This window comes from Macrobrachium nipponense, chromosome 7 (assembly GCF_015104395.2).
Source record: "Macrobrachium nipponense isolate FS-2020 chromosome 7, ASM1510439v2, whole genome shotgun sequence".
Lineage (NCBI taxonomy): Eukaryota > Metazoa > Arthropoda > Malacostraca > Decapoda > Palaemonidae > Macrobrachium > Macrobrachium nipponense.
Window position 1 is genome coordinate 78,675,777 of NC_061109.1, and position 13,579 is coordinate 78,689,355.

Below are 13,579 nucleotides of genomic sequence, written 5' to 3' on the forward strand. Positions count from 1 at the left end.
TTCGTAGTTTGTCTAGTTAAGAGGATTCCTCTCCCTGTTGTCAGTGGCGCTCTGGGAATAAATCTCGTCCTTTGAAGAGAGGCGCTATGGACGTATCGCTTCCTCCAGCTGTCCCTGTCAAGAGGCTTAAAGAGCCGGAGTGCCATCTTGCTGTCACTGGGACAGCCCAGAATGCTTTTCTTCTGATTGCCTCTCAGAGGATGATGCTCCTCCAGCGCCCAAGGCTCGTCGTCATCGTTCTTCAACTCCTCATCAAGCTCCAGTGCTGCCTTCAACTCCTGTTCCTCCAGCAGCTTCTGAGCGCCCAGTAGTGCCTACGCTTTCGGAGAGAGCCAAGCACCAATTGGCACCCGAACCCCCAGCAGTCAACAAGCACCCAGTAGCGGCTGCTTGTTTGGAGGAAGCCAAGTATCTGCCTGTACCCAAGCGCCCATTGACGCCACCAGCTACCCATACTCATTGTTACTTCTGAAGTATCGGAAGTGGATCCCATTCAGCAGAAACTGGGCAGTATTCTGTCTCTTCTTAACAAGGCTCCCATGACTTCTCAAGCGCCAGTAGATATAGTGATGTCTCGAGTGCCTGTAGAGGCGGCGTCATCTCAAGCTCCTTTAGACATGGCTCTTTCTCCAGTGTCATCTTTAGATGGAGAAATAGCAACCAAGAAGCTCCGCTGACTGCTTATACTTCTTTCCTGAGGTTCCTGCTGGCCACTTTTCCAAAGTTTTTTTTGCGCCAGCAACTCCATCTCCCGCTTCTAAATTTAATGTGGATATGCCTTCCTCGTCTTCCACCAACTTGCCGAAAATGATCCTGTTGTCATCAGCTAAGAAGGCCTTCAATGAAGTAGAAGCAGAGCTTGCAGAGAAGAGAGAGCAAGGCTCTGTTTTACCCGAGAACTTCTCTGGACTGGCTAGGAGTTACATAATTAAAAATGACATTTTTATAATAAAACCATTTCAATTATACTTACCCAGTAATTACATGATTGGAGGCCCCCCTCCATCCCCTAGCATGGATTTTTTTAGGGACATATAAAACTGATCTCTTTGCCAAGTTGTTCCTCCCTTTCTCTGAAAGTGGACGGGCCATTGTTACCTACCCAAAACAACCAGAAAGATTAGCACGACCCGTGAATTTCAGAATTTTGACTGCCGGTTGAGTGAAACTGTTAGCTATGAAATTACTGGGTAAGTATAATTAAAACTTTTAATATAAGAATGTCATAATATTTGCCTTGGATAGCTTTACACTTCAGTTGAAAATCTGAAATGGATCCCCTACTCATTTCACATATCCCAATGAAGTGTTTACTTACTGCACTTTACCTGACATCTCTGTATGCACTATTTAAATTTGCCTTACAGCATTTTTTTCGTTTTTGCCATCCTTTTATACATTCTATTTTAAAAATAGATGAAGTATCCAAACTTGTAATGGTCAACACAACACCAATACTCACTGAACTTCAAAATTTAGTCATTAAATTTGTTGATACTATTGTGGATAATCTAAATATGTACAATTAACATAAGAGCTTTTCAGGGTGCCAACAAACAAGCAACCATATTGAATTAAAAACCTTGTCCAAATTAATGAACACAATACAAATTTGAGGATCATTAAATATCAAAATACAAATTTTGCCATTGCTATGGATGGGCATTACCAAATTGAGTGAAATTCATATGGTAACATATCAACAAACTAGAGTACTTTGGGCATGAGTACACTCTTGTTCATGAGATTTTTAAAAATTTACTTTGACCAACACCAATCTAGGCTACTGCATGTAAAACAATCATTACTGCATCTTTAATAGACACTTCCATTTTAAATACACAAATAATGACATGATGGTTGTTGCTACTTTAAAAATAAGTCTGAACCACAATTCAACACTAAAGATTAGTTTTACAACTTAGTATTCGTCACTGACATAATAGATAATGTACATAAGTAAGAATGCAATGTTGTGGTGAAATACACAGAATTGCTCAATTATACTGACAATTCTTTCATGTTCTACTAATAAGGAGAATCCATATGGTGTTAGCAGAATTGCTATTTTTCCATGCTGAAATGTTCAGAACTAAACTATTAGAAAGAAAATTTCCTGTTCCATGTACACTCAAAACTAAACAGGTGGGCTAGTGAGAAAAATTTTGTATTCAAGGTAGGAAAGGGTCTACTTAGAAACGTAAGCACTACAGCCATAGCCATACTGTATTGCCAATTTTGGAACTTGTATACCATATTCCAAGTTGAGTTCCCAAGAAGAATAAAATTACAAGATTATGAGAAATAAAATGCAGTACACTCAAAACAGCATAAAATTATAAATACTATGTTGATAATAAAAGTTTGCATTTAAAAAGGAATGCCATGTACTGCACTTCCCATTACATTAAGACATCAATTCAATCTGTTAACTTTGTCGTAAAACCCTGCTCAACTACTCCACTGTATTGTATTTTACTATGATGGCATACTTCACTAAATAATATAAAATTAACTGAATAGAGAAAAAGAAAACTTACTTTTCCTTTCTTCTTCTGTTGACATTTTCCAAATCTGCTACTGTATCTGGTAGAGGAATGTTCAAGGTTTCACCCAGTTTAAGTGTCGTCATACCAGATAGGAGAGAAGCACCACCAAAAAGTACCGATGGAACCCATGGACAGAGAGGACCCTGAGTGGTAAATGGAAAATAAATAATTTAAATAAATATATGTAACAAAACACTCCTGAATAAATAAAATAAAAATTTAAACTTCAAACATCATTTTCAAATGTTTATTGCAGTGATATGAAATAAAAAAAGTAAAAGAAAATTGCTTGAACCATTTATCAAACTCATTCAGTAGTTTTCTTTTTAACCTAACGAGGCAATGACTCCGATCTCATGAAATGTGTAACAGTATTCAATGTACTTACTCTTGTTTATTATGTTCAGGCATAACATTTGGACTGGTTTTGATATTTGAAATTCATGACAAATTAATCCACACCTCAGCCAGAGGTTTGCTGTCACTGGCAAATGGCAAAACATGATATTTTTATGATAAAATTAAGTTTTATTTATACTTACCTAGTAACTACATAGCCAAGAATTTTACTCGGCCAGCAGCTAAATTTTGAAATTTGCGGGTCGCACTAGGTTTTTGTTTTGGGTAGGTACTAGGTAACAATGACCCCGCCCACTTTCAGGGAAAGAGAGGAACAACTTGGCAAAGAGCTCAGTTAGTTTTATGCCCCTTAGTGTCCATGCGAGGAGACTGCGGGGGGTTCCGATCGTGTAATTACTGGATAAGTATAAATAATGCTTAATTTCATCATAAAAATATTACAGGCAGTTCCCGGGTTAAGACGGGGGTTCCATTCTTGAGACGTGTCGCAAGCCGAAAATTGTCGTAAGCAGGAACATCGTCAAAAATTGTAAGAACCTTACTTTTAATGCCTTGGGTGCATTAAAAACTATGTAAACTGCATTCTTATTGCATTTTTCATAAAAAAAACCTTCAGATATTGATTATTTTGCATTTTTGGCGTCATATTTCTTCTGCCAGATCAGTGTTGTAGGGGTAGTAAACCTGGAACATGCGTTGTAACCCTGGAAATAATTTCTGATGAATATAACTGAAAAATGCCTCAACCTCAGAACATTGTAAGCCGAACCCATCGTAACCCGGGGACTGCCTGTATTTTTATCTAAGTAGCTTACCCAGTAATTACATAGGTGATTCCCACATTGACAGGAGATGGGATGCATGGACACTTCTACCCCAAAACATGAATGGTAATGAATTTGAGAATAGAAAAAGATTGCCAACATGAGATATAATGTTTGTAGTTTCCTTACTTGATGAGAGAGTGACTATAATGTTTGTTGTTTCCTTACTTGATAAGAGAGTAACTGCAAGTCAGTACTGCCTCTGGTTGGCACTCATCGCCTAGTGGTATAGCTGTGGAGTGCCTGCTATTTCAATGAGTACTTTGCAGAAAAGGACTATTACAAAGGCTAGCAAAGAAAAAAAAACTTGCCCTGCCCAGGGCTCGGTACCAAATACAACCAGAAATAATAACTGTTACCTATACCCCCCCCCACAAAAATAAATCAATAACCACCACCACCCTACCATGAAAGGACTCGAGGGTACCCCAGGTACTTTGTACCTCCAGGCTCCCCAAAAACTCAACACCTTATGTCAAGGCGAAGATAAAAATTAGGAAGAGTTACTCCTACACTTCCATTCCCACGCCACACCAGCTGATAAAAATGGACCCAAGGTACTGGTATGTACTGCACTTATCATATAGTATAGTTTCATTGCCACATAAGTAATGCGAAGCAAAAACCATTTTTACATTTCCAAAAAGTCGATTGCAATGCTGAAGAGAGATAAAATGCATCTGAATGCCAACAAAGTGACCAATGCTCTAATTTCATGAGTTTCCACTTAGCAAAATGGAAATAGGTTCTCATCAATCAAGGTGTGAGCTTCCAAATTCTTTAATATACAAAAAATCAGCTATTTGAGTTATAGTTGTCACCTGGTCCTAAGGCTATTCCACTTGGTCTAATACACTTTGTCAGTAGATTGCCTTCTACATTTGGCAATAGCTTTTAAAGCTGCTTTTGAAAAATCTCTCTTTCTAAGCAATCTCCTGACAGTTTGAAGCCTGTCAGGGCCAGAGTGGAAGCCTTGGTGAAATTGCCTGAAGTTTGGCTGTCTGAGTAGCTGAGGTTTTTGTGGAAGAAGCTTCAGGAAATCTACTAACAAGTTGATGAGGTCTGGAAACCACTCTTGTGATGGCCAAAACAGGGTTATTAAAATCATTGAGACATTTTGGTGAGATCAAAATTTGTTGATCACTTATCTGACCATGGTGAATGGTGGAAAAATATATGTACAGCTCTTTGTTCGACCAGTCTAGCAACATTGCATCCACTGCCTATGCTAGAGGATCTGGGACTGGTGAACAAAACAGAGGAAGCCCATGATTTAGGGAAAAGGCAAACTGATCCACCACTGGTTTTCCCCAAAGTCTCTACAGATCCTGGCAGACCAGAGGATCTAAGCTCCATTCTGTCAAGAGAATCTGTTTCTGATGGCTTAACTCGTCCACCAGGATGCTGAGTTTCCCTTGAATGAAATGAGTCATGACCCGAGTGTGGTTCTGGTCCAACCAAAGAAGATCTCTCGCTGTTATGTACAGGGAGAAAGAGCGAGTTTCCCCTTGCTTCCTGTTGTAGGACAGAGCAATCATGGTCTGATTAGACTGCTACTGTCTTTTCATGCACTTTCGAAGCAAAGAATTGAAGGCCTAAATGCACTGCTTTTAATTCCTTTACATTTATGTGAAGTGATTTCTTTTCTTGGGACCAAGTTCCTGATACCTTCTTGTACCCCAGAAGGGCACCCCAACCCAGATCTGATGCCTCTCATAAGAAGTTCAGGCTGGGGTAAAAAAAATTAAAGACTTCCCTTCCAACAATCTCTTTCTGGAGTTCCACCAAAGACGACCCTCTTTATCTCTGGTGTGACAGGAAACATGAAGGAGTCTGGGAGAATCCTTGTTCCAACTGACTCTTCAGAAATACTGCAGGGGCCTCATATGAAACCTGCCTAGGGATAGACAAACTGTTATATTGATGACAGAGTGCCTGGAAGGCTCAGCCAACTATTGGCTGAACATTTGTTGAAGGACAGAATCTTGTTTACCTTCTTCATGCATGACTATCCTCTTCGGGTAGTGTAAAACCCAAAAATCCTATGTCTATCATCAACCCTAAATAATGAATCATCTGAGAGGGAGTCAGTTGAGATTTCTGTGCATTGATAAGAATTCCCAAATCTTGTGCTACAATAAGAGTTTTGTCGAGGTTCTCCGCACATTGTATCTCTGATGAGAGCTAAAACTTCTTTGGCAAGGGACAAAAACTTCTTTGATCCTGAGGAGTAAGCTGTCAATACAACAGGCAAGTTGACTAAGGGAGGCTTCTTTGAAAAGGGGAAGACGTAACCCCCTTCCAGATGTTTACATTCCATGGCTCTGTGCCCTTCTCCTTCCAATGCTCCCAAAATAACTGGAGCCTGGCTCCGACTTGAGTACAGAGGAAGATTTTCTCACTTGCAAGAGGACGATCTTGATGGGGACTTCTTAATAGAAAGTGCCATGAAACGGGTGTTATATATGGTTCTAAAATATGCCCTCTGCTTGCTCCAAAAGGGCTGCATCTGAGCAGGAAGATTCTGTCTAGAGCTAACGGCAGGAGTCTCCCTTGGTTGTTTGGATGACTGTGACAACAAATCTTGAGAGCTTTTCTTTTGCAGATCTGAAGCAATAGTATTCAGTACCATAGCCTGGGGAAAAAGATGACTATCCAAGGGAGAATAAAGAAGAGACAGTCTCTGTGAAGGAGTAACTCCCTTAATCGTAAACGAGCATCAAAGTTCTCATTTATTAAGAATCCTTAAGGCATAAAGGGAGGCCAACTCCTAGGAGCCATCCCTGATCCCCTTGTCAATACAAGAGTACTCCTAGCCAGTCAGAGGAGAAACCATCGGGTAACACAGGGCAATCTTTAATCTTGTGTGTCGTGGCACCAACAGCCCAGTCTACAAAGCTCATTACTTCAAATACTTTGAAGATACCGGGGACTGCCTGTATTTCTCAAAAGGTGATCAAGTTCCAAAACTGAAAATATTACCTTTGCTGAAGTAAAGAACTAAAGGCTGACCTCTGAGCAGAATCTACAAATTTCGAGAAGCCCATGGGAGGAGGCAAAAACTCCCAGGGAAGGTGCTCTCCTGTAGCATATGAAAAATGATATTGTCATGTTACAATAAAGTTTTATACATACTTACCTGACAGATATATACTTAGCTATAGACTCCGTCGTCTCCGACAGAATTTCAAATTTCGCGGCACACGCTACAGGTAGGTCAGGTGATCTACCGCCCTGCCCTGGGTGGCAGGACTAGGAACCATCCCCGTTTTCTAATCAGAATTCTTCTCTTCCACCTGTCTCCTGCGGGGAGGCTGGGTGGGCTATTAATCGTATATATCTGTCAGGTAAGTATGTATAAAACTTTATTGTAACATGACAATATCATTTTTATACATTCAACTTCCCTGCCAGATATATGTAAGTGTTTACATAATAAAAATATGGAATGTTAGTCCATATATATAAAAGTCTAAAACTAAAGAGGTCAACCAGATTGCTTGCAGGAATGTGATTAGACTAGAGACGCTAAAGATGACGTATACAATAAGTATGTAGGCTAAGATAACATGCCGTCACCTGTAGTCATTCAATTGTTTATAAACATTAGTCCAAGCTCCCTGCTTGAGACAACTACCCCGACCTATTATTCAAACGGCCTACGTGATCTGTAGCGTGTCTCATTTGATTGTGTGTTCGTATGTAACTATGTCATCTGATAGTATGTTCATATGTTCGAACTACTGTCTGTTCCTTCATAACTTGTAACAGAGATGGTAGACAGGCAGAACAGAGTTAGCTATCGTTATTAGAAGACCTGTACCTCTTTACCTAAGCTTTATCATGTAGAGGAATAGGATTAGCCATTATCATTGGCAGAAGCGATCAAGCTATCGTCATAGAAGACTTGTACGATCATCCCTGATCTTCATCATGTAAAACTTCAGAAAATTATACTATTTTTATACCTTGTGTTTTCTACAAGAACCTCACCGAACCATGAGTTTAATACATCGTCGTAAAGATAATACCGACTTCGTAAGTGATCTACAAAACCCCAGACACTCCATTGAAGATGGAAGTGCAATACCAACCGACTTAGCGTATAGATTATCGCTAGTCTAACATTACCTCATAGGGCGCCTTATCATACAAGGCACAGCCCTAATATTGGTGGCCAGCGGACCAGAAGAACTCTACGACGTCTTACGAAGAAAAAACAGAATAATAAATCATGAAGTCAACGACGACGAAAGCAGCAGATTCTTCAAGCAACCTAGTATCATCATTAGTGAGCGACTTCAGAAAACAACAAGATTCGTCAAGCAACTTAGTATCATCGTTAGTGAATAACTTCAAGAAACAAAACCGACGTGTCCTTTTCCTACGGCAACGGAAGCTTCGTCTCTCATTAGAATAATTCAAGAAAACATCGTTAGTGAGCGTTTCCGGCACTGCAAGAAACAAACCGAACGCGTCTGCAGCATCGGATTTTCAAGGGCTCGAATCATCGAAACAACGCGCACGGGGGAAACTGAAGCCAAACCAGGTCGTCCACTAAATTGAGAAGGAGGACCAAGGCCGTGTGTCGTTATCGGAACACCGTGACTTCCCACAAAAGCAAGCTAAGTACAATTTTTTATTCATTTGGAGTAACTTTGAGTGTTTCCTTTACAGGTAGAATTTCGTTATTCCTGTGGCTGAAGTTACGAGACATTCTTAATCTTACTTTTTTACAGAAATTATCTATATCATTGAGATTTCGCTACTGCGAGTTTTTATCTTTGAGTGTCTGTTTCCAGAAGTTCTACTGAAATATCATAATCATATACTATGTTAATTTTATCATTTTGGGTGATTATTAATCCCTTACGTAACAAATCATATTAAACAGTGAATATGCGTTTACGCAGTGGACGTCTGTATTTATACAGATGCATGGATAGGGTCGTTAAGCACCGTAGTGATTAGAAAACACACAAAAAAACAAGTGGAACACCCGTACAAATCTATATAAATTAGAGGTAACACTATTTCGGGTCATGACAATAAATGCTCCTTTGCAAAGTCCCGATCGCAGTTTTAGCCTTGAGTTTTTGAGTTATATAAAATATCGAACCTCAATGACTCAACTTAACTTTTAAAATATGGCTGGATTGCAAGGAATAACATGTCTGTAAAAAACTTTCATCAGGCTAAATGCGCTGACCAGGATCCCTCACTATTTCAAATTTTAGCAAAGAATGAAGTACAAACAGTTAATATTGAATACAGTGGAGATAACTTGTCTTATTAGTAATCGCTCAGTTCCTAATAGTTCGTCATTCATTGCTTTATACGTAACCAGCAACATAATACTAAAAACACACAATACGTTGCCGATGGTAATAAAGAGAAGGATATCTAATTATTACAAAAAGAAATAGAAACAGTAGCCCGTTCAGAATCAAACAAGCAAACTCGGTGACTGTGTCACCTAGTCAAGCGGTCAAGGTCAGTCAAAAAAACTGCCGAAGTGTTCAAAGCAAAGCAAATTCCACACAATAAGCGACTCTAGCAGAGTGGGGAAAAGCGATGTTGGTTCATACCAATATCTTTTTGAATTAAAAAGGATTTTTCCTATGAAACACACGACCGTATAAGTAATCAGAGCAGGTTTTCGTTTTAATTTAATACATTAAGTTATAATAAATACTGGTGGATTAAGCCCAACTGTACGCGCCGTAAAAATTAGAATATCTTGTTTTATTTCTTTAATACACGTAATATCTTGTATTTACGGACTCACCGTCTGTTGTTCGAACTTCCCTAATGAGAAGTCCGGATAAGCGAGCGCTTACAGATACCTCTATAGTTATAAAAAACATTGATCTGTATGTAGTGTAATTGTAAGATCCATCTAGGGGTATACAAAATATTATCTTACATCCTGCAAAATAAGGACGTGTTTATCAAAGGAAAATCCTATAAACCTTCAAACATAGTAAAATCCGTTTGAACAAAAATGAGACAGTTAATCAAATAATAACTTATATAAAGGAACTATACATTTGTCTCATAAATCGTAAACATGTTCAAATGACCCAACAGAATTCTCCCACAACCACAGTCGCAATTTGCACGCAAAATCTCGAGAAGCATGCACCCTCGAATGTCTTAGTGCGTGTAAAAAGACTTTGCTGGGAAATGAAATTTTAATCCTTCCCGACACTCTGAAATATAACGATTTCCGCGAACAAAGCCCTAAAAGTATACATATCGTGGATACAGAAGTTATAAATATCGCATTTTTTATTGTTGCTAATTTTTAATCAGCCCCAACCAGTCGTGGATGAATCCTCTCTGATAATGCTATTTCTAAAGTAATATCCGTAAAGTCATTCAAGCAGAGGTGATTCAGCAGAAATTTTTTTTATCTTCTACCTGAATACCAGGAAGTTTCTCCACTAGCGAGTGATCTCTGGGAGAAAAACGGATGTAATTTAACACAAAACACGGTCTAAGGACAAACAAAGCTATTTACGTACCTTCGTATAGATTCTCAATGAAATTTTAAAATAGAGATAAATGACGAAGTTGAAAAATGTTAGTAATAGGAGTCATTAGGAAATCAAATAGCCCATATAATTTTTCCCTCAAACGTCATGCCATAAAAGATCGGACTTGGCGTATCTGCGCAGATTACTGTCGCTTAAACAAGGAAACGACTTCCGATAGTTTCCAGTGCGATGTACCGACGACATCTTATCTCTGTTAGGTTAGAATAAAATTTTTTTTTTTTTTTTCACCAACTTGGACTTACTTAAAGGCTTTTACCAGATACCATTACCTAAGTGATTGTACCTCATACACCGTTTTCAGCACACTCAGGGGACATTATCAATTTTTACGTATGCCTCCGGCTTACGTTGCGTCCCAATTACAATATAGTGTTTGGAGACTTTTAGGGGATACTCTACATGCCTATTGGTTGGTTGGTCTTATAATCTTTTCTAATACCTTAGAAGTACATTCACATAAAGTAGAGCTAGTGCTACAGAGACAAAGACAAATAATCTCAGAGTAAAATATCTAAATGTGAGTTTTTTAAAACCGAACATGTTTATCTAGGTTTTATGTGTCTGGTCAAGGTCTTAAAAGTAGTCCATGGTAAGGTGTCGGCTATTCATAACTTTCCGGTACTTATTAACGTAAAAGGGGGATACAGCACTTTTGCGCTGTAGTGGGTATTACAATCGTATGTAAATATGTAACTCTTCAATCATGACAGCTCCTTTAACAGATCTTACGAAGAAGAGCGTAGATTTATTATGGTCTGAAAAGCATCAACAGGCGTTCGATATCTTAAAAGCGGAAAATGCAGCTCACCTAACTTAAAAATCCCTGATTTAAATAAAGAATTTTTTTATTGCAACAGACGCCTCAGACCAAGGGGTAAGAGGGTATTACTTCAGTAATATGATAAACAGTTCTTCCCTATAGCTTTTTATTCACGTAAACTAAAGCCCTCTGAAAGTAAATATGCAGTAATAGGCAAGGAAGGGCTAGGTATCTTTAACAACTAGTACATTTTAAGTTCATAATCTATGGCTATCCTGATAAAAGTCTTTACTGAACATGAGTCCTTTACCGAGTTTTTCAAAGGCTTTAATCACAGTCCAAAAGGAACTCGGTGACAAATGATCATTCAGGTCTTTGGAGCCAAGTTAAGATATCTACTTGGGAAAGCAATTATCATAGCTGACGCATTATCCCGCAATCCCGCACCATACAGCAAAGAACCATTAATTGGACTAAAAGATATAGAAACATCCGTACCTATTGTTAAAACCGTATCTAAACCAGAAAATTCCTTAACCCAAGAGATCGCGAGCATTGAATATCTGGGTCGGAGCGCAGAACTGTTACAAACTGAACAAAGCAAGAGTCAACAGACATAACCCAAACAATAAACACTTCGAAACGGAAACAGGGTCAGTGGCTAGGCAAAAACAATAAACACTTCGAGCAGAAACCCTAAAGCAAAAGTATATTTAAAGTATGTGTATCAGAATAATGTAATCAAATGTAATATTATATGTAGGTCTGTGACGAAGAAAACCCGAAGAACACAGCAGGTGACTAACGACCAGGTAGTAGTAATAATCTCTTTCATACCAATCGTCATAAACTGGTTGCATTCCGTCATCCAGGGTTCCATAGTATGTCACAGAAAGCCAAATCACTATTTTACTGGCCTACAATGCTTACAGATATAAAAAGCACATAACTAATTGTAACACGTGTCATGAAAACAAGGGTGATACACTAAGACACTGTCAGTTTAAGGGCCTATCCTGTGCCAAATCAATCCTTGAAAGAATATACTTAGAATTATTAACAGAATTACGAGTCTGACAGAGGGAATAAACACTTCTTAGTGTTAATAGTTCCTTGACACGTTATATAGAATTAATAGCACTAAAAACAAACACCGCAATTGAGTGCGTTAGGAATATTTATGAGTGCTAAATCAGTAAATATGGAATTCAACACATAATAATCTGTGACTCGGGTGGTGTAAATCAATAATAATCTCCATAACACGTAGTGTGAATTCCTTTCCATTAAGAAAACCAATAATATATTTGATCACCCAGAGTCAATCGGTTTGGTAGAATAACGGATAATTAAATAGGAAGTGTCAATGTCTTACGAGTTACAACTCGTGATATTGGATCCGACCGGATTATAGCGGTTCTCGCGGTTTTAAATACGTTTATCATTTATATCTTGTATCTATAGAATTGATGCCGCAAGTAGCCTTATACGGTACGCCGCTAGAACACTTTTCCACATATTCAAGCCAACCATTAATTTATCAAATATATATATATAAAAAAAATATATATATAAATAAATAAATATAAAAAAAATAAAATAAATATGGATACAAGTGGAGTCAATATAATACACTCCGTAAGAAGTCGGAAGGGTTACAAATTATAATAAAAAAAGGAATCACGATAAAATCAATAAGCAAAACGTAACCCAAGGTTAATTAAATATCTAAATATATATGCGTAAAGATTCGAACTCTAACTTAACGCTTTAGTAATGACAAATAAGCTAAAAGTTCAAACACATATCCAAAAACCTACTGACATATTGTCTGTCCCGGTGATTTATATTCGTAGTCAATGAAAAAAAAAAAAATTAAATAAATATATAAATAAATAAACTAATAATAAATAAAATAAATAAAATAAAATAAAAGATTTTAAAGTCAGGAAGTCTAGAAGTGAAAATGTTATCTATGGAATAATCCTATATGAATCTTATACAGGGCTAATAATATATATAGAATTTGTATGGAAACCTTTTTCATATAGTTTGAATAAGGAATATTTATTTAACATAATGCCAACATGAAAACTAATATATGTTGCAATTTTGGTACTGTTGTTTTTTTTTTCAGACATTCTTCTCATGCGGGTGGAGAATTAAAACCACTATATCATTGAAAATACTAAGTCGTATCTCTTACAGCAAGTAACGTAACTCTTAGCTGGCTGAGAGCAATCTCCTGCCAAGTGACGACGTCATCATTGCCGTATCAGCATTTGTCCTTTTAACCTCAATAATCTGCTTACACAGGCTTCATCTGTGTGTCGTCTCTGCTTGCAAAAGCAGATTGACTGGAGAAAGGAATGCCTAGCCCGAACTTCTCATGGGCAAAGCAGACGTTAGGTACAAGTGTCTATCGGTGTGCGCAATGCAACTTTAGCTAAGGAGTTGCAATCATTTTAAAATTAATAACAAAATAAGCAAATAGAATTTCTATAACAACAAAATGAATTAATTTTT

At 37.9% G+C, this 13,579-nt stretch overlaps 1 protein-coding gene across 2 annotated transcripts in view; it reads right to left on the reverse strand.

Annotated features, from left to right (window-relative positions):
• LOC135216975 (organic cation transporter protein-like) overlaps positions 1 to 13,579 on the reverse strand; it is a 56,463-nt gene that overhangs the window by 4,594 nt on the left and 38,290 nt on the right. For both annotated transcript variants that reach the window (XM_064252511.1, XM_064252512.1), the window contains one exon: positions 2,541 to 2,692. In XM_064252511.1, coding sequence (XP_064108581.1) covers positions 2,541 to 2,692 — 152 coding nt within the window. The remainder of the gene's footprint in view (positions 1 to 2,540; positions 2,693 to 13,579) is intronic.